Source organism: Thamnophis elegans, chromosome 5 (genome assembly GCF_009769535.1).
Source record: "Thamnophis elegans isolate rThaEle1 chromosome 5, rThaEle1.pri, whole genome shotgun sequence".
In the NCBI taxonomy this organism is placed as follows: domain Eukaryota; kingdom Metazoa; phylum Chordata; class Lepidosauria; order Squamata; family Colubridae; genus Thamnophis; species Thamnophis elegans.
In genome coordinates, this window is record NC_045545.1 from 97,167,686 (window position 1) to 97,189,657 (window position 21,972).

Consider the following 21,972-nt stretch of genomic DNA (forward strand, 5'->3'; position numbering starts at 1 on the left):
TTCTGAACCTGATGTTCCCAGTGGTTTTTGCTGTTCTCAATTCCAAACTTTTGGCACAATTTCCAGTGAATGATCTTAGCAACGCGGTCATGGCGTTGTAGGTAGTCAGTTTGTGAAATTTTGCTGCACCCATTGATCAAGTGGTCGACTGTCTCGTCCTTCTCATTACAGAGGCGACATTTGCTGTTGGTGGAACCATGTTGAATTTCTGCCTTCATGCAGTTTGTGGCTAAGGCTTGTTCTTGAGCTGCCAAAATAAAGCCTTCTGTTTCTTTTTTCAGTGCTCCTGATCTTAACCAGTTCTAAGTTAGCTTTTGGTCAGCTTTGCCTTCAATACTTATTGTTGTTGTTGTTGTTGTTGTTGTTATAGTTATTATTTTGCTCTTTAAGAGGATTTCTCCAGGTGTTAGAAAAGAAAGCTATCAAATTTCCCTAGCAATGTTGTGTGATTTCACAATATTGGAACTTCTCAAATTGGAAGTTTACAAATGTCTTCCCCAATTGGGTGTTGTGAAAAGCGGTTCATACTACAATTGCCACCACCCATAGGAACACTGGGATTGCAGCCCAACACTAGACAGCTTGGTCTAGTGGTTAAAGCATCAAGCTTGAAATCAGGAGACTGTGCGTTCTAGTTCTAGGTATGAAAGTTGCCTGGGTGACTTTGGGCCAATCACCAGGAGAGGGTGAGTTCTAGTCCCGCCTTAGACATGAAAGGCAGCTGGGTGACATTGAGCCAATCACCAGGAGAGGGTGAATTATAGTCCCGCCTTAGGCATGAAAGCTAGTTGCGTGAACTTGAGCCAATCACCGGGAGATGGTGAGTTGTAGTTCTGACTAAGCTTGAAAGCCTGTGGGGTGACTTTGGGGCCAGTCCCTCTCCCTCAACCCAGCCCACCTCACAGGGTTGTTGTGGGATTGTGAAGAAAAGAGGGGGCAGCCTAGCACGCTGGGCGGTAAGTTAGTCTTGTTGTGGGAAAAGAGGAGGACAAGAGAATACAGAATAACCGAGTTGGAAGGGGCCTTGCATCCCCTGTGTGTGTGTGTGTGTGTGTGTGTGTGTGTGTGTAGTGTTAATAGAGGCTAGAGTGGTGCAGGGAAAACCAGGCTGGGTTGGACCTCCCCCATCCCTTTCCAAAAAAAGTATCTTTTTTAATTCTCTTTTTTTAATTTAAAAGGTTTTTTTAAAAAAAATTTAGTCTCATACACACATTCACAAGTATCCGTCCTCTTAGTTATGATTCCTGTCCCATTTTTAACACTTTTAAACATTCGTTTTTCCATCTAAACAAATTAAAATCTACGAGGGATTGCCTTGCTTACCGTCCCAAGCCCTTATTTTGTTGAACGGTGGCCCCGCTTTCCTTTCCTTTCCTCCCTCCCTCCCTTCTTTACTTTCTTCTCCTTTTCCCTTTCCTTCTTCCCTTTCCTCTTCCCTACTCCTCTCTACCTCTTCCCCTTCATACCATCTCTCTTCCTCCTCCTCCTCCTCCTCCTCCTCCTCCTCCTCCTATCCTTCCCCATCTTCCTCTCCTCTCCTCTTCTTTCCCTCTCCTTTTTTCCCCCTCACTTATGAAATTATCTTCATAACCTTGGACAGATGAGTCACTGCTTCAGCACAGTAGTGGGGAGAGAAGCCACGCGGGATGCGGGGGAGGGGGGAGAGTGAACCTCTGGATTGGTTTGGCCTCCCCCCCCCCCGTTTCACATCTGCCAATTGTGTAAGCCTCCTGCAAGCATCATCATCGCATCCTGGTCTTTCTCCTCTCGCCGTGGTTTAACTTCCGTTTATTTATTTAAAGAGAATTTATATGGCCGTCCACCCATTCTCAGCGACTCCGGGCAGCTTAGAGGGATAAAAGGCCAATGCATTGCAAGGAAGATGATTAGGGGGGCTGGAGGCTAAAACATATGAAGAACAGTGGCTGGAATTGGGTATGGCATGTGGATGTGGTGGCTCAGGGGCTAAGATGCTGAGCTTGTCAATCAGAAAGGTCGGCAGTTCGGCGGTTCGAATCCCCAGCGCCGCGTAACGGAGTGAGCTCCCGTGACTCGTCCCAGCTTCTGCCAACCTAGCAGTTCGAAAGCACGTAAAAAATGCAGGTAGAAAAATAGGAACCACCTTTGGTGGGAAGGGAACAAGCATTCTGTGCACCTTCAGCGTTGAGTCATGCTGGCCTCTTGACCACGGAGACGTCTTCGGACAGCGCTGGCTCTTCGGCTTTGAAACGGAGATGAGCACCGCCCCCTGGAGTCGGGAACGACAAGCACATATGTGCAAGGGGAACCTTTACTTTTCCCCACTCCTTCTCAGTGATTCTGGGCAGCTTAGAAGAATAAAAGCCCAATGCAATGCAAAAAAAGATGATTATGGACTGGACGCTAAAATATGTGAAGAATGGTTGCTGGAATTGGGTATTGTTAAGCATATCTCCTTCTGGAGACTAGAGTTGAGTAGCAGAAGGTAGCAAGGAATGTGCCGCTGAATAGTCACGCTATCAATCACAGCCGCCCGAAGTTAAAACAAGGATAACTTTACTTGTTTTAACAAAAATAAAGTAGGATAAACGTTCTCCAAAAAAAGCGATAAGTAGTCTTGATATTGGGCTTTCTGTCTGGATGGTCTCTTGTGACGAGCCGATAGACAGAGATAGGAAGCAGTAAGCTTCCTCCCATATTTGGGCATACCAGGGGTTGTGACACTAAATACATACCTATTTCCCTGGCTCAGCTGATAAAGGAGGACAGCCTGTGGCTTAGTGGTTAAAACATCTGCCTAATATGTAAACAGCCCAGGTTCGAATCCCAGTACGGGTATGGCTAGCTGATGAGAGCTAAATAGCTTGAAATAGATCTATGCTAATCTCCCTTTATTTATTTATCAGCACAAATACATTTGTAGCAAAGGCAACAGTAAAAATATTGGGTTTCTGTCTGGATGGTCTCTTGTGATGAGCCGATGGACAGAGAATGGAAGTAGTGAACTTCCTCCCATATTTGGGCATACCAGGGGTTGTGACTTTAAATATATACCTTTCTCCCTGGCTCAGCTGATAATGGAGGACAGCCTGTGGCTTAGTGGTTAAAACATCTGCCTAATATGTAATCAGCCCAGGTTCAAATCCCAGTAAGGGTATGGCTAGCTGATGAGAGCTAAATAGCTTGAAATAGATCTATACTAGTCTCCCTTTATTTATTTATCAGCACAAATACACACACACACACACACACACACACACACATTCCTAACCCAAGATTAAGGTTACATCCCTAACAGGTATGTCTAGTTTAGTAAAAAGGAGCACCAGGGGGGACATGATAGCAGTCTTCCAATATCTCAGGGGCTACCACAAAGAAGAGGGAGTCAAGCTATCTAAGCTAATCTCTATCTATCTATCATCCATCCATCCATCCATCCATCCATCCATCCATCCATCCATCCATCCATCCATCCATCCATCCATCTATCTATCTATCTATCTATCTATCTATCTATCTATCTATCTATCTATCTATCTATCAGTCTTCCAATATCTCAGGGGTTGCCACAAAGAAGAGGGAGTCAAGCTATTCTCCAAATCACCTGAGGGCAGAACAAGAAGCAATGGGTGGAAACCAATCAAGGAAAGAACATCTCTCTCCCTCCCTCCCTCCCCCTCCCTCCCCGCCTCTCTCTCTTCTATCTATCTATCTATCTATCTATCTATCTATCTATCTATCTATCTATCTATCTATCTATCATCTATCTATCTATCTATCTATCTATCTATCTATCTATCTATCGTTATCTATCTATCTATCTATCTATCTATCTATCTATCTATCTATCGTTATCTATCTATCTATCCATCCATCTATCATCTATCTTTCTTATCTATCTAACTATCTGTCTGCCTATCATCCATCTATCTATCTATCAGTCTTCCAATATCTCAGGGGTTGCCCCAAAGAAGAGGGAGTCAAGCTGTTCTCTAAAGCACTTGAGGGCAGGACAAGAAATTCCATCACTGGACTTTTTAAAGAAGAGATTGGACAAACATTGGTCTGAAATAGTGTAGGGTTGGACTAGAAGACCTCCAAGGTCCCTTCCAATAAAGTAATATGTAGCTCAGGGTCGAAATGAGGGGTCTTTGGTGCTCTCTGAGCGTGCTTGTTTTCTTGCAGATATAGACAAAACTCCACATTGGTGACAGGAAGGGAAGCTGGCCAGTAAACACTTAGCTCCATTCAGTTGCACAGACTCCATCCCACAAGGGGTCATTATGGGGTCATTAAAAGAATGATATCAGATCAGATTAACAGAGCTGGAAAGGAGCTTGTGGGTCATCTAGTCCAACCCTCTGCCCAAGCAGGAGACCCTACACCATTTCTGACCAATGGCAGTCCAGTCTCCTCTTGAGAGCTTCCAGTGGTGAAGCTCCCACAACTTCCGAAGGAGACTTCTGTTCCTTTGGTTGATGGTTCTCACTGTCAGGAAATCCCTCCTTATTTCCACGTTGAATCTCTCCTTGATCTGTTTCCATCCATTATTCCTTGTCTGGCGTTCAGGAGCTTTGGAGAATAGCTTGACCCCCTCCTCTCTGTGGCAGCCCCCCCCCAAATATTGGAAGATGCTCTCCTGTCTCCCCTGGTCCTTCTCTTCCCTAGACTAGCCAGGCCCAGTTCCTGCAACCGTCCATCGTATGTTTGAGCCTCCAGTCCCCTAATCATCCTGGTTGCTCTTCTCTGCACTCTTTCTAGAGACTCCACATCTTTTTTATAGTGTGGGGACCAAAACTGGATGCAGGATTCTAGGTGTGGCCTTGCTAAGGCTTTATAGAGTGGTGTTAGCACCTCCCTTGATCTTGATTGTATCCCTCTGTTAATGCAACTGAGTGTTGCATTGGCTTTTTTGGCTGCTGCCACACACGGCTGGTGTGATGTACCCATGGTTCGCTCATGAGGCCAATGTTGAGAAAAGACACGGACACGAGCTTTCTCGGGATGAGGCGACCAAGATTGGGACCTGGAAGCCCCTTTTATTGAGATAGGACAAAGGCAGGAGGAGCAATCAGCATGTGATTTAAGACAGCCTGTCAAACTACAATTGCTAATCTACTGCTCAGGGAAGTTCTGTCTATATATGGTCAAATCCTGGGCGTCGTTGGGTAAGGCACATCTAGAGTGAACTATCAGGTTATGTTATAAACTATAAGGATGTTATGTTCTTTAGGAGTTTGTTTTTTCCTGTGTGGTTCAGCGTGGCTGCGCATGCCCTGTTATGCACTGGGCCATGGGTGACCGCCACACCTACACAAGGAGTTATATGACAACAGGCTGGCTCCTCTTTAGCTGGTTGTCCACTAAGACTCCAAGATCCTCTCCCAGTTCCTGCTATTAAGCCTGGTTTCACCCAGATCGATATGTGTATTTTTGATTTTTCTCGCCTAAATGTAAGGCTTGATCGTTCTCTACACTGAATTTCATTTTGAAGAAGATATCCGGTGTTCTTGAGCAGGGACTAAGGTTGGAAATGAATGAATGAATGAATGAACTGCAGCTGGAAAGCATTCTCCCCCTTCCTACCAGCTCCTTCCTTCCTTCCTTCCTCATCCCCACCCCATTCTGACAACCCTCCCCCCCCGCCCAAATTCTTAATTCAGAAATACCTGCCTTAGGCTCCGAAGCTCTTTTATCACTCTGGAAGAGCTGAGCTAAGCAGAACACTCCGCCTGGCATCTTCTACGGGAGGGGTGTGTGTGTGTTAAGAGTGGGGAGGAAAGCCATCGGGTTGCCCTTGAAGAAGCTAAAGCTACGTGAAATGCCAATTTTAAAAAATGGAGAATTTCCCCTCCCCCCTTCCCCCTTCATCCGCTCCCCCTCCCCCCGCATGAAGGTCAGTGAGCTGGCAAGCAGGAACCAGCCAGAATTGGACCATGTTCCACATCCCTCCATCCATCCCAGGAGCCAGAGCAGGCAGGAGGAGGAGGCAGAGCCAAAATTTGCAGAGTTTGCATGCGGAGGGATGGAAGCCCTCCTGAAAAAGGAAAAAAAGAAAAAAGGACAGGGTGTATGTTTTTAGAAGGATGGAGGAAAAATAACGAAGAATTGCTTATTCGGCAAATGCTGGGAGAGAGTGAAAGGAAAGGAAGGGGAAAGATGGAAAGGAAAGATGGAAAGGAAAGGAAAAATGGAAAGAAAGGAAGAAGGAAAGGAAAGATGGAAAGGAAAGGAAAGGAAAGGAAAGGAAAGAAGGAAAGGAAAAATGGAAAGGAAAGAAGGAAAGGAAAGGAAAGAAGGAAAGGAAAGATGGAAAGAAAAGGAAAGATGAAAGGAAAGGAAAGAAGAAAAGGAAAGATGAAAAGGAAAGGAAAGAAGGAAAGGAAAAATGGAAAGGAAAGGAAAGAAGGAAAGGAAAGAAGAAAAGGAAAGATGAAAAGGAAAGGAAAGGAAAGAAGGAAAGGAAAAATGGAAAGGAAAGGAAAGAAGGAAAGGAAAGAAGGAAAGGAAAAATGGAAAAGGAAAGAAGAAAAGGAAAGATGAAAAGGAAAGGAAAGGAAAGAAGGAAAGGAAAAATGGAAAGGAAAGGAAAGGAAAATGGAAAGGAAAGGAAAGAAGGAAAGGAAAAATGGAAAGGAAAGGAAAGGAAAAATGGAAAGGAAAGGAAAGAAGGAAAGGAAAGAAGGAAAGGAAAAATGGAAAAGGAAAGAAGAAAAGGAAAGATGAAAAGGAAAGGAAAGGAAAGAAGGAAAGGAAAAATGGAAAGGAAAGGAAAGGAAAATGGAAAGGAAAGGAAAGAAGGAAAGGAAAGAAGGAAAGAAAAGAAGGAAAGGAAAGATGGAAAGGAATGATGGAAAGGAATGATGGAAAGGAAAGGAAAAAGACAAAGGAAAAGACAAAGGAAAGGAAAGGATAGAGAAAGAGAGAGAGAAAGAGGGAAAGAGAGAGCAAGGTAAGAAAGGGAGAGTGAAAGAAAGAGAAAGAAAGAGAGAGAGAGAAAAAGAAAGAAAGAAAGAAAGAAAGAAAAATTTATGCCCCTCTCCAATCTCACGGTCTAAAGTTAAGCAACTCTTGAGTCTGGTTTACACTATAATCCCAATAAAAGCATAAATATAAAACCGATTAAAATGAACCCCCAAAACCAAAGGGCCTTTGATGCAGGAGTGAGATGGCCTTGATCCTTCCTGGTGCCCCTTTCATCCTCCAGGGAGAAGAGGATCCCAATTCCTGGGACGACCAAGCGACCTTTATTCCTCCCTTTCTCCAAACTCACCTGGCTTTCTTGCCCCCCTACCCAGATTTGGACCCAGCCGGCAGGCGCCGCCATGCCCTTCCGTCGCAAGTCATCACTATTTCCAGTAAGACGAGTCCATTTGGGAAACCCGATTCTCTTACTGATGGTGCAATTCTCTGAATTACTGCCGTGATTCGCTTAACCGCCGGGGCTAAAGAGAGGTCATAGAATGGCGCGAGACTCGTTTCACCACCGTTTCGCTTAGCAATAGAAATGCTGGTCCCGACTGAGGTCATACATTGAGGACTACCTGAACGCAGGCATGGCCTTCAGGAAAGCCGTTAAAACCTGGCTGTTCCGGCAGGCCTGGGGCTGTTGACCTTAAGGTCCAGCCCCAATTAGAACGTATGTGTGTTGTGAATTTTAAACTATTTTTTTTACTTATTTTGCTTTTCTTTTTTCTTCTTTCCTTGTAAGACCGCCTACTGCCAATTACCTCCTCTAGACCAGTGTTTTTCAACCTTTTTTGTGCAAAGGCACACTTTTTTCATGAACAAAATCACGAGGCACACCACCATTAGAAAATGTTAAAAAAATTTAACTGTGCCTATATTGACTATATATAAGGTGTTTTTCCCACGGCACACCTTATACTATGTCACGGCACACTAGTGTGCCGCGGCACAGTGGTTGAAAAACACTGCTCTAGACCAATAAGATCCCATAGATTAGGCCTCCTCCGAATTCCATCAGCCAGCCAATGTTGACTGGCAACTACCCGGAGGAGGGCCTTCTTGGTGGCTGCTCCGACCCTCTGGAACGAACTCCCCGTGGAGATTCGTACCCTCACCACCCTCCAGACCTTCCACATAGCCCTTAAAAGCTGGCTGTTCCAACAGGCCTGGGGCTAAAGACTTGTAACCCCACTCGAATGGTATGACTGTTGTGTTTTTAATGATGTATGGTTCTATGTTTGTAACTTGTCTGTCTTTTCCCCTCCCTTTAATTGTGAGCCGCCCTGAGTCCCCCCAGGGAAAAGGGCGGCATACAAATAAAGTATAAACTAAACTAAACTAAACTAAACTAAGCCGCCCGGAATCCTCCAGGATTGGGGCGACCTATAAATTTAATAAATGAAATGAAATCTCCCCTCTCTTGGACATTGGCCTGGCTGGGGATGATTCAGCGCAGAACACCCATCAAAATTCATACTCACGCCCCACCCCACCCCAGATCCACCTTTGGTTTTTTCCCCCCTTTTCATTCAGTGTTTTGCACGCTCGGTATGAGAACAAGCTTGCTCAGGTGAGCTTAATGGCTGCGCTGCCTGCTTCTGGGTCACCTTGCCACAATTCCAGGGAAAGTGTAAAGAAATCGCTGAGCAAGGCCCTTTTTTCTTCCCGGAGTGCTGGATAAATAAGGAGGAGGGAGAGCAAAAAATAAAAGAAAAAAGGAAGGGAGGGGGAAAGGAAGGGAGGTGAATGAGGGCTCTGCAGCAGAAAATAATTTGAGGAGGGGGTCTGGGCTGCTAATCCCCCTTGGGTTTCATACCTTCATAATCCAAGGTGAGGTTTTTTTTTAAACGAAGCTCTCTCTGCTGCAACCTCCTGTGTGAGAAAATTGCAGAGAGAGAGAGAATAAAAATAGGTTGGATTTTTTTTTTTCTAATTCTCCTGTTCCTTCAAGACTTTTTAAAACACAATCAATATTCCCAGAGGAGGAGGAGGAGGAGGAGGAGGAGGCAGAGAGAGAGGGCAGTTTCTCTTGCTGAGAATTGAAAATGGAGCCAAGACAGGTGCATTTATAGAGAGGGGGGAGAGGGGGAGAGAAAGAGAGAAAGAGAAGAAGACAGAGATGGAGAGAAAAAGAGAGAGAGATTGTGAAAAAGACAAAGAGAGAGCAAGAGAGAGGGAAAGATAAAGAGAAAAAGAGAGACGGAGAGGAGAAGGAGAGAGAGGGAGAAAGAGAGAGGGAGACAACAAGAGAGAGAAAGAGAGAGAGAGAGAGAGAGAAAGAGACACACAGAGAGAAAGACAGAGAGGGGGAGAAAGAGAGAGGGAGACAACGAGAGAGAGAGAAAGAGAGAGAAAGAGACACACAGAGAGAAAGACAGAGAGGGGGAGAAAGAGAGAGAACAAGAGAGACAGACGGAGAGAGAGACAGCGAGAGAGAAAGAGAGAGACAGAGAAAGGGAAAAAAGAGACAAAAAGAGAAAGAGAGAGAAAGATAAAGAGAGAAAGAGTCAGAGAGAGACAGAGAGAAGGAGAAAGAGGGAGAGGGAGAAAGAGACAGGGGGAGACAGAGCAAGAGAGAAAAAGAGTGAAAGAGAGAGAGGGAGGGACAGAGAGAGAGAAAAAGAGAGACAGAGAGGGAAGGAGAGAGACAGACAGAGAAAGAGAAAGAAAGACAAAAAGAGAAAAAGAGGGAAAGAAAAAGAAAAAGAGAGGCAGAGAAGGAGAAAGAGAGGGAGGGAGAGGGGAAGAGAGAGAAAAGAGAGAGAGAGAGACATGCAAATTCACACTATCCTTTCCTTTATGAACTCAGGTGCAGTTGTCCTCGACCTATGACCTCAACTGAGCCCAAAGTTTCCATTGCTAAGCAGGACAGCCGTTAAGCGAGGTCTGCCCCATTTTATGACTCTTCTTGCCACAGTTGTAAAGTGAGTCGTTGTAGATGTTAGCAACACAGTCCCCGAGTGAGCCTGGGGACGTGGTTGTTGCCGGAGGGTCACAGAAGGGGCTCAGGTGCCCGGTTGCTGAGCGGCCGAATGTTCCTCCTGTGACCATAGGGAGGCGGCCACGGTCGTAAGTGAGAAACAGGCTCCAAAGTTACTTTCCCAGGGCTGCAGTCATTTTGAACGGTCAATGGTTGTAAGTCAAGGACTGCCTGCCCTTTTTTCAAGGACATTCTTTCTCTGTGAAGAAATGACCCACCCCATCCCTCCTTCTTTCCCCCCGACATTCTGGGCTCTGCAATCAGGCTCAGTTGGGGTGAGGGAGGGTGGACTTCAACTCCCAGAATTCCCTAGCTGGCTCACTTTGGGATCTGTGGACTTTCCTTTCCTTTCCTCTCTCTTTTCCTCCTTCCCTTCTTCATCCATTGGTTTCCTTTCCTTTCTTTTTCTTTCCTTTCCTCTCTTTCCTTCTTTCTCTTCCTTTCCTCTTTCTTTTGCTCCTTTCCTTTCATTTCCTCCTTTCTTTCTTCTTTCTTTTCCTCTTTCTTTTCCTCCTTTCCTTTCCCTTTCCCCTTCTCCTTTCCTTTCCTCTTCTCTCCTGTCTCCTTTCTTTTCCGTTCCTCTTTCTTTTCCTCCTTTCCTTTCATTTCCTCCTTTCTTTCTTCTTTCTTTTCCTCTTTCTTTTCCTCCTTTCCTTTCCCTTTCCCCTTCTCCTTTCCTTTCCTCTTTCCTCCTTTCCCTTTCTCCTTCCCCTTTCCTCTCCTCTCCTTTCATCTTTCCTTTCCTCCTCTTTTCCTCCTTTCCTTTCCCCTTCCCCTTCCCCTTCTCCTTTCCTCTCCTCTCCTCTCCTCTTCCCTTCCCTTTCTCGTCCTGTGCTATAAGCACAGGGAACCGTTCTGCGCATTTATTCTGCTGACTTTCCAATGCAGATTGGATCCCTTTCTCCCCTCCGAAGGGCAGATCTGCAGCGACAGATGTCCTCGGAATATGTCAACTTCTGTTGAATTCGTCAGATTAAAAATAGCCTCCCTCTCCGGCGGCATTTCAGAAATGGAAATTGCACACCACCCAGAACAAATCGCTGGGAGCGTTTTTCAGTTTCCTGCATGCAGGGAGATGGCACAACCACCAGGCTTTGCTCCTAGGGGTGATGAACGCCCCCAAGAGGGCTGACACCGGGTCTTAAAGGTCCTCTAGACCAACCCCCGTCTTAGAGCAGGGGGTTTTTTTGCGGGGGGGGGGGAGGGCAGGTGAACTCTGGGGGAACATTAAAGCGGAGTGAAATCCTTCCCAGTTGGGATGTTAGAGAAAATGAGGAAGATTACGCTTTTATTGATTTATTCATGATATTTATATGACTACCCATCTTACAAAAGCTGGCTGAAAACCAAGAAACTTAAGGCAGCTCAAGAACTCCTGTGTCCTTTGGTCATTGGCCCAAAGTCACCTAATTGACTTTCATGCTTAAGGCGGGACTAGAACTCACCATCTCCTGGTCATTGGCCCAAAGTCACCTAATTGACTTTCATGCTTAAGGCGGGACTAGAACTCACCATCTCCTGGTCATTGGCCCAAAGTCACCTAATTGACTTTCATGCCTAAGGCGGGACTAGAACTCACCGTCTCCTGGTCATTGGCCCAAAGTCACCTAATTGACTTTCATGCTTAAGGCGGGACTAGAACTCACCGTCTCCTGGTCATTGGCCCAAAGTCACCTAATTGACTTTCATGCCTAAGGCGGGACTAGAACTCACCATCTCCTGGTCATTGGCCCAAAGTCACCTAATTGACTTTCATGCCTAAGGCGGGACTAGAACTCACCATCTCCTGGTCATTGGCCCAAAGTCACCTAATTGACTTTCATGCCTAAGGCGGGACTAGAACTCACCATCTCCTGGTCATTGGCCCAAAGTCACCTAATTGACTTTCATGCTTAAGGCGGGACTAGAACTCACTGTCTCCTGGTCATTGGCCCAAAGTCACCTAATTGACTTTCATGCTTAAGGCAGGACTAGAACTCACCATCTCCTGGTCATTGTCCCCAAATCGCCCAGCCGTCTTTCATGCGTAAAGCAGAACTAGAACTCACCGTCCCCTGGTTTCTGTCACAGCGCCTTAACCACTAGACCAAACTGGCTCTCTGTATATCTAACCACAACTCCCATCAGCCACACATCAGGATGCACCGGGGGGGGGGGCGGTATCCCTTGCAGACAGAGACCCTCCTTCCTTCAATTTGTCCTTGGGGGAGGGGGGTAATAATGGAAGCGACCCCCCCCCCACACATCCTCTCTGCCTTCCCTGTGGCCAGTCAGGAAAGGGGGCAAGACAGAGGCTTGAGAAAGTGATGGGGGGTGTTGTATCTTTCCCACTCCACTTCCTCCCGTTTCAATACAATACAATACAATACAATACAATAGCAGAGTTGGAAGGGACCTTGGAGGTCTTCTAGTCCAACCCCCTGTCTAGGCAGGAAACCCTACACCACTTCAGACAAATGGCTATCCAACATCTTCTTAAAGACTTCCAGTGTTGGGGCATTCACAACTTCTGGAGGCAACTTCTGTTCCACTGATTAATTGTCTTCACTGTCAGGAGATTCCTCCTCAGTTCTCGGTTGCTTCTCTCCTTGATTAGTTTCCACCCATTGCTTCTTGTTCTACCCTCAGGTGCTTTGGAGAATAATTTGACTCCCTCTTCTTTGTGGCAACCCCTGAGATATTGGAAGACTGCTATCATGTCTCCCCTGGTCCTTCTTTTCATTAAACTAGACATACCCAGTTCCTGCAACCGTTCTTCATATGTTTTAGCCTCCAGTCCCCTCATCATCTTTGTTGCTCTTCTCTGCACTCTTTCCAGAGTCTCCACATCTTTTCTACATTGTGACCACCAAAACTGGATGCGAATATTCCAAGTGTGGCCTTAACAAGGCCTTGTAAAGTGGTATTAACCCTTCACGTGATCTTGATTCTCTCCCTGTGTTGATGCAGCCTAGAACAGTGTTGGTTGTTTTGGCAGCTGCTGCACACGGCTGGCTCCTATTTAAATGGTTCTCCACTTGGACTCCAAGTTTCCCCCAAGGGAAGGATGGAGACTGGATCCACAGGCATTTTCCCTTGCAGAAATGGCCTCTTGTCAAAGGGAGGGAGAAAGGGAGGGAGGGAGGAAGGAAGAGGAAGGGAGGGAGGAAGGGAGGGAGGTGAAGGGAGGAGGAACAGGAGAGAGGAAGAAGGGAGGGTTGGGAGGAAGGGAGGGAAGGAGGGAAAGACAGGCAGGAAGAGAGGGAGGGAGCAAGGGAGGGAGGGAAGGAAGGAAGGGGAAGGAAGGGAGGAAGAAAGGGAGGTGAAGGGAGGAGGGGGACGGGAGGGAGGAAGAAGGGAGGGAGGGAGGTTGGAAGGAAGGGAGGGAGGGAAAGACAGGCAGGAAGGAGAGTGGAAGGAAGGCAGGAAGAGAGGGAGGGAGGGAGATAGGAAGGAAGGAGAGTGGAAGGAAGGCAGGAAGAGAGGGAGGGAGGGAGATAGGAAGGAAGGAAGGAGAGTGGAAGGAAGGCAGGAAGAGAGGGAGGGAGCAAGGGAGGGAGGGAAGGAGGGAGGGAGGAAGGAAGGGAGGAAGAAAGGGAGTGGAAGGGAGGAGGGGGATGGGAGGGAAGAAGAAGGGAGGGAGGTTGGAAGGAAGGGAAGGAGGGAAAGACAGGCAGGAAGGAGAGTGGAAGGAAGGCAGGAAGAGAGGGAGGGAGAGAGATTGGAAGGAAGGAGGGAGGGAAGGAAGGAAGGGGGAGGGTGTGTTTTAAGTTAACCTTGGAGTTGAGGCTCTGGGTGCTGATGATTGGTGGAGAGATACCGGTTGATAACCGAATGTTTTCCACCTGTCTCTCTCTCTCTCCTGCAGGATACATCCCGGCCTGCCTCCCCTCCTCAGGTTACAAGAATGAGAAGAAGAAAGCCCATCGCCGGGGGGCCTCTCCCGACCCCCTTTACACCCCCATCCAGGAGGACTACAGCGACCCCGAGAGCCCCCAATCCAGCCTCTCCTCTCACTACTTCCAGGGCGAAGCGGCCGTCACCGAGAGCTACTCCATGGATGCCTTCTTCATCATCGATGGACGATCCCGCCGGCGAGCCGAGGGCCCTCGTCACGGGGCGCACCGCCACGCCTGCACCGAATGCGGCAAGACCTACGCCACCTCCTCCAACCTCAGCCGGCACAAGCAGACGCACCGCAGCCTGGATAGCAAGCTGGCGCGCAAATGCCCGACGTGTAGCAAAGCCTACGTCTCCATGCCGGCCCTGGCCATGCACCTGCTGACCCACAACCTCAAACACAAGTGCGCCGTCTGCGGCAAGGCCTTCAGCCGACCGTGGCTGCTGCAGGGACACATGCGCTCGCACACCGGGGAGAAGCCCTTCGGCTGCTCGCACTGCGGGAAGGCTTTTGCCGACCGCTCCAACCTGCGGGCGCACATGCAAACCCACTCGGCGCTCAAGCACTACCGTTGCAAGCAATGCCACAAGACTTTCGCTCTCAAATCCTACCTCCACAAACACTACGAGTCGGCCTGCTTCAAAGGGCCCGAACACGCTTGCCCGGCGGAGAACTGACCCTCCCCACCCCCCACCAGCTGGGGCAGGGAGGGTCCTACGCCTGCAGCCTCCTCTGGCCGTCCTGCGATTGATTCCCACATCACACACACACACAAAGACATCTCGCTGTAGCCGGGAGGACCCGTGGGAAGAATCATAGGACGCCGCGTTGACGGGGGTCCTCGGTCTGCAGACGGAAGGCGACCACTGCAACCTCAGCGAAACTCTCTTCCTAAAACTCAGCGGCTGGGTTCACACAACAGGTATAACCCAACGACGTCAAGACGGTGGACCCACCTGCCCTACGTGCTAAGTTTGGTTCGTACTTAGCTTTGCTCAGGTCCCGTACGTGTGTAGGTGAAGCATCCGGAAGGTGAGCTGCCTGCAAACTCCTCGATGAATTCATGCATCGTAGACCCGTGCAAATCTAGACGATGGATGGATTCAAACACCTGGCTTAAGCATGCTGCGTGAATGCTACCCACAGCTGGATTTGCACAACACAACCGGACCAGGCTGCAGTGGGGGTTCTCATTCCTGCTGCATGCAGCCTGCAAACATGGACACATTGTACATTGCCGCAACCTTGAAATTAACTCATCCACAGGAAGCAAAGGGAATGCATGAATGAATGAAGGAAGGTTGAAAGAATGAAGATGTTAATATCTACCTGGATGAGATTTGGGACTAGGGGCACCTGGTCCGACCTGGAGTACCCCTGCTGCCTCAGCCGGGGGCTTGAAGCCATAAGGTGATTGGTTGGGGCCCGGCGTAACGCGTGAACGCAGGAATAGCATCGAATCAATCTTACGTGTCGTGTGAATCCAGCTAGGAGTCGTTTAGAGAACGAGATATCTAAAATGGACTACAAAGCCCATCTGCTTTCTGACTTCTTTTTGTTCCCACTTCCTTCAACTCAACGAAAGCAATAAAACACCCACTTTGCTCCCATAAAGGTCTTCCCAAGGGGTTTCCCCCCCCTGGTGCAATCCCCCCCCCCCGTCTTTGCACCCTGCAAGAAACTTTTGACTCCCTGGAACACTATACGGGAGACGCTCTTTGGAACACCGTGGGCATATTTATTCCTTAATTTATTTATTCATTCCCGTTATTTATTTCAGTGCTGCTCCTCCTACCTTTTTTTTTGGGGGGGGGGAAGAACACCACCGGCCAGCCAGGGAAACTTTTTCGAGGACAGAACGAAAGCCGGTGTTTTCCCGTCTGCACAAGGGGGACTCTTCGGAGAGGCGGATGTTCAACCGATGAAGCTATGCCGGGGGGAGGGGGGGGGCGCTTGGAAATCAGAACCCGCCTGGTGGTCGAGACGAGGAAGGGTCTACAGTGGCATTTCTCACCTTCTGTCCCTTTAAGGCAGGGGGACGTCAACTCCCAGAATCCCCCAGCCAGCTGTGCTGGCTGGGGAATTCTGGGAGTTGAAGTCCACACATCTCCAAAGGGGCAACGACCGAAGGAGACTGGATTACAGCAGGACCCCCGCTGTGAGAATTTGGGAACCTTTGTGGAACGAAGGTGTGGGAATGCAACGTGTGAATGTGTGGGTGCCAGTGTGTGTGTGTATTTAAAAAAAAACAAAAAAACAGTGGCTTTTCTGGTTAAAACTGGGAACTTGGGAAGCTCAAATATGACATGGTGGCCAGCCTGGGAGATATCCACATGACAGCTACAGTTATGTGCAACTTTGAGAGCTGCCATCTTGACTTTTTTGACCTATTTCCCCTGGAAAACCCTTGCCAAGGGCCTCCATTGAATGGCCTTTCTATGTTTCACATGTATAGCAACTTGAAGAGGTGTGGACTTCAACTCCCAGAATTCCCCAGCCAGCCATGCTGGCTGGGGAATTCTGGGAATTGAAGTCCACCTCTCTGCAAGTTGGTTAAGAGTGAGCAAGATTGATCAACGGGGTACCAGTTAGGAAAAAGGTGGACTACAATAGTGAAGGGAAGACTTGCCAGGCCTTGAGGACTACAAACATGGACCCTGGAGCAATAAAAAAAAAACACAGTATATTGGGTCTAGATAATTCTTGACCCAGAGATTCTCCTTTGGGTCAAGTCTGAGTGTTGAGATCCTCAAAGAGATGCCCAGATAGGTTCCTTGGCAGTCACGCAGCAGAGATTGCCCGCTGCTTCTCCTGGTGGCCTCCCATCCCGTTGACTCTGACAAGGGCCAGCTTATATTTTTCAAACGATCACAACAGCACCAATAAAGTCTCGTTGAAAACAAGCTGGACAAACTCAGGATCATGTGGGTTTTGTGGGATATAAACAGGGAAGGAACTCCATTTTGACTTTTCAAGCCTAGCCTACAGGCCGGGCGTTTCCTTGTGATTTCCTTGTGGTCTCCTTTCCATTTCCTTTTCCTCTTTCTCCCAACCCGGGTAGTCCTCGACTAACGACAACAATTGACCCCAAAATGTATGTTGCTAAAGTGAAACATTTGCTAAGGGAGCTTTTGCTTCACTTTACGACCTTTCTTGCCACCGTTGTTAAGTGAACCGCTGCCGTTGTTAAGTTAATGACACAGTTTTGAAGGGAATCTGGCTTCCCCGTTGACGTTGCTCGTAAGGAGGTCGCAAAAGCAGATCACGTGACCCTCAGGACACGGCGGCCGTCATAAATATGAGTCAGTTGCCAAGCACCTCAGTTTTGATCCCCTGACCATGCAGATGTAACTTTCAACGGTCACTAAATGAATTGTTGTAAGTCAAGAACTACCTATAATTATGGCCATAAGTCAAGGACTGCCTGTAATTATGGCTGTAAGTTGAGGACTATCTGTAATTGTGGCCGTAAATCAGGGACTGCCTTTAATTGTGGTCGTAAGTCGAAGACTGTCTGTAATTGTGGCCATAAGGCAAGGACTACCTGTATTTGTGGCCGTAAGTTGAGGACTACCTGTCATTGTGGCCATATGTTGAGGACTACCTGTATTTGTGGGCATAAATCGAGACCCGCCTGTAATTGTGGCCATAAGTTGAGGCCTGCCTATAATTGTGTCTGTAAGTCGAGGACTACCTGTAATTGTGGTTGTAAGTTGAGGCCTGCCTCTAATTGTAGCCATAAACTGAGGACTGCCTGTAATTGTGGCCGTAAGTCGAGGACTACCTCTAATTGTGGCCATAAGTCGAGGACTACCTCTAATTGTGGCCATAAGTCGAGGACTACCTCTAATTGTGGCCATAAGTCGAGGACTACCTCTAATTGTGGCCGTAAGTTGAGGACAGCCTTGAATTGGCCGTGTGAAGCTTCATCCCATCAGCTTGGAGGGTCACCATTTAAGCCCCTCTGATGCCTTAGAAAAATAATTGATTTCCCTCCCCCTAAAATTAAACATATCCTCCTATTTTACTGCTCCGCCACCGTCCACCATTTTCCTTCTGGAAAATTCTCCCGGTATATCTCAACACACCAGGAATGCCGCTGTTGTCCTAACCTGAGGACTATTATTCTCTATTGAAATAATTCTAATTTATCTTATTTATTATCCTATTTATTGTTTGCCGATGGGTAAGGGGCCGGGTGGGTGGCGGGGAAGAGAGTGTTTCCTTTGAAATGGGGTTTCCTGCCTGAGCAGGGGGTTGGGCTAGATGACCTCCAAGGTCTCCTTCTGACTCGTCTATTCTATCCTTTGCATGCACCGTAGCTAGGAAGGAACCGGTTACGACTGGCCCTTGAGGCGGATCTGCTTGCGTGGTGGGTTTTTGTGTGTGTGCGTGTGTGTGTGGCTTTTTTTGGTCTTCGCTTTTGCTCCAGAGACCAAGCAGAGATTTCAAACAGGGATCACAAAACTATACAAAAAGTTGTATAGTTCGCTTTCGAACGCCTGTGGGCGCACGGAGCCAGTGCACAGGAACCAGCCTTAACAAACACAAATCTAGGGACCCACAATTTTTTTTCTTTCTTTTTTCTATAAAAAAAGTCTTGGAGAACTTTTTAACCGAGATGGTGGGATTCGAACCCAGATCCTTTCTCCACATCCTAAAGCCGCCGCATGGATTTCCCCACCCCACCCCCATGGTTTAGGCCGTGAGGTAGACACGCCGAAAAAGGAAGAGAAGCTTCAACTAAGATGGCGACGGATCCCCACACAGTTGGCTTTGACTTACGATGATTCACTTAGTGACCGTTGGAAGTCGCAACGGCCCTGGAACTAAAACGGACCTGGGACCTGTTTTTTTCACACTGATGCCCGTTGCAACCTCCCCAAGGGTCATGCGGTCAAAATTTTGATGTATGGCAACTGATTCAGATTTATGACGGTTGCCATGTCCCCGGGTCACATGACCCCTCTTTTGCGACCTTCTGACAAGCAAAATCCACGGGGAAGCCAGCTTCACTTAACAACGGTGTTCCTAATTTAACAACTGCAGTGATTCACTTAACGAACACGGCAAAGAAAGTTGTAAAATTGTGTCAAAACTCACTGGACAAACTCCTCCCTTAGCAACATCAATTTAGCATTCCAATGTGGTCGTAAGTCGAGGTCTACTTGTATAAACCAGAAACATCCCCTTAATTTCTTTTCTAAGGATGACCTTGTACTAAGATAGTCACCCTAACCCAACAGTTTAATCCAGCATTTCATAATTTAAGAGGTGTAGACTTCGATACCCAGAATTTCCCAGCCAGTATGGTTAAGAGTATTGCTTTCTGCTTGATTGTTTGTCTGGTGTTAATCCCTGCTTATCTAATCATTGTCTGCTGGATAGGATGTGTTCCTTTTTGTTTCCAACTTTTTTTATCCTCCCTTTTTTGAATGGTGTTTAAGTGTGTTGTATTTCTAGGTGTCTATAAACAACACCCTATAATCAAGCTGTGGAATTCTGGGAATTGAAGTCCACACATCTTAAGTCACCAAGGTTGAAAATAGCCATTCCTGTCACTCAACAATTCTCCCCCCAAATTAGGTGGTTTGATCAACAGCTTAGGAATTACAATTAATTAATCACAATTAAATTTATAGTTTAATTGGGACGCAGTGGCGCAGGGGCTAAGACGCTGAGCTTGCCGATCAGAAAGGTCGGCAGTTCGGCGGTTCGAATCCCCAATGCTGTGTAATGGAGTGAGCTCCTGTGACTTGTCCCTGCTTCTGCCAACCTAGCAGTTCGAAAGGTCGTTAAAAGTGCAAGTAGAAAAATAGGTACCACCTTTGGTGGGAAGGGAACAGCGTTCCGTGCGCCTTCGGGGGCATTGAGTCATGCCGGCCACATGACCACGGAGACGGCTTCGGACAGCGCTGGCTCTTCGGCTTTGAAATGGAGATGAGCACCGCCCCCTAGAGTCGGGAACGACGAGCACACCTGTGCGAGGGGAACCTTTACTTTTACCTTAAATTTATAAATTTAATTTGAGAAACAAGGAAATAAATAAATGTCCCTGGGTGAGTGAAGGAAAGTCAAGTTTGGGGTGACCTCAGGTTCACGCCCTCCGTAAAAATTGGGGTTCAAGGCCACTGCAGTCAAAACTTGACTGGAAATCCAGAGACACCGGTAGTCCTCAGCTTATGACCATTCATTTAGTGACCATTTTCAGCACTGTAAAAAGGGACTTACGACCGTATGGCCATTGCACGCATTCCCGCTGGCCATGTGATCCAAATTCAGACGCTTTGCAACTGACATGTACTTGTGACAGTTGTGGTATCCTGGGGTCATGCGATCCTCTTTTGCGACCTTCTGACCCGCAAAGCCAGTGTGACTTAAACAACCATGTGGCTAACTTCATAACTGCAGCGATTCATGTAACAACTGCGCTGGGAAGGTCGTACAACCGGGCAAAACTCACTTAACAACTGTCTCACTTAGTGGCAGAAATTTGGGGCTCAATCGTGGCCGTAAGTCGAGGACTATCTGTATTTGCTCCATAACCACCAGGCTGCGAAAGTCTGTAGCGATTCTCAGTCATTCCCTTCCATTCCCCACCAGAGTTGAAGAAGATTCTTGGATGAGAATTTTTGTCTGAAACGGGTTTCCTGCCTAGGCAGTGGGTTGGACTAGAAGACCTCCAAGGTCCCTTCCAACTCTGCTATTGTATTATTCAGAAGTAAAACAAGAAAAATCACCTCGGGCCGCAAGATAATTTGGAGTAAGGCAGCTTGGCTGGCCCCAAGTCAACCCAACAGCTCATTGCATGACCAACAGTGGACACAAAACTGGGTTTTCTTCCTATAGTCTCTCACCTTCGCCATCTTGTCTTCCCAGGCGTGGCTATCAGCAATGCACTACTAAATCATAAAAGCCTAGTCAAGACTTTATTCCACAGCCAACTCGGAATTGCAAATTGATCCGCAGGGTCTTTTAACGGATCAGGTTATAAGTACGTTGTACGAACGTAGTCACTCTTCTCATTTTGTGTTACTGTTCTCCTCGCCCTCATCCCTCCTGCTCCTCAAAACACAGCGCCCGCTGCACACCAGGTTGTGTGAACTTCCCAGCCATTCAAGCGTTGAGCTGGTGGGTCACACAACATAGCCGCCTGGATCAAAATAGGGACAGGCCGTTTGTAGTTTTGTAGAAAGTATGCGAATGCGAGTAGATCAATAGGTACCACTTCGGTGGGAAAGTAACTGTGTTCCGTGTGTCTTTGGCGCGTAGCCATGCTGGCCACATGACCACGGAAATCGTCTTCGGACAACACTGGCTCCCTCGGCCAAGACACGGAGATGGGCCCCGTGCTGCGTAGAGTCGGACACAACTAGACAGGGAAATGTTTTAGTTTATAGTTTAATGTGTTGGGGTAACTGAGATATAGCCTCATCAGGGTACATGAACCAGGCCACTATGTTAAGCCATAATGTGGTAGACACACACCCAGGCGTCGTATGTTATAGGAATGCAGGAACCGTCTTTAGTGAAAGCCAGGGTTAGATTTCAACCTCTCCACAGAAAATGGAACGTCCATCTGCGGATACCTCTTCTGGCGTCAAACCCTTAACCAGGATACTGTATTAAACCATCGTCAGGTGTCACACAACACCTCGAACCATAAACGGATCGGATGGGCCGTGTTCCCGTTGGACTAAAACCACACCAAAAGGGAAAGGAAATGCTGTGGAGCCCCCAGCCAACCCTCGGGTGTTTGGGGGCAGATTGTTAGAAGCTTTGCATAACCCATGTGGACGAGTCTATTGTATGACCAATGTACTCATCCATCCTACTGAGATTTCAGGAGCTTGTAAACTGTTCCCAGAAAGAATGCTGGATGTTTTTAATTCCCTCTCAACGAGCCTCAGGTTTTAGCCCTTCAAGGTAGGCCAGGGACACACACACACACACACACACACACACACACACACACACACACACACACACAGCATTGATTTCGAGAATGCTAGTTTACCATTGCAGGGTATCTTCACCGAATCTTGACAACCCATCCAGAACTTTTCCTACTCCTTCGAGAGGATGGCGAGGTCCAGTGTGTTTTTGTTCCCCCGCTTCCCATTTTTCCAGGGCTCAGTAACTGCTTTACCTCTCCTGCCCCCTT

General features: G+C 47.6%; 1 protein-coding gene across 1 annotated transcript; it reads left to right on the plus strand.

Moving 5' to 3' along the window:
- The first annotated feature begins 777 nt into the window (after positions 1-777).
- Positions 778-14,485, plus strand: SCRT2 (scratch family transcriptional repressor 2). Its single transcript, XM_032218635.1, has 2 exons — positions 778-820; positions 13,776-14,485. The coding sequence occupies exons 1-2, from the start codon at positions 778-780 to the stop codon at positions 14,483-14,485; spliced, it is 753 nt and encodes a 250-aa protein (XP_032074526.1).
- The last annotated feature ends 7,487 nt before the right edge of the window (positions 14,486-21,972 follow it).

Excerpts from the sequence above, each read along its gene's own strand:
- SCRT2 (XM_032218635.1), top strand. The coding sequence starts at position 778 with ATGAAAGCTAGTTGCGTGAACTTGAGCCAATCACCGGGAGATG. Across the intron at positions 821-13,775 it reads GAGCCAATCACCGGGAGATG|GATACATCCCGGCCTGCCTC; the intron begins GTGAGTTGTAGT and ends TCTCTCCTGCAG.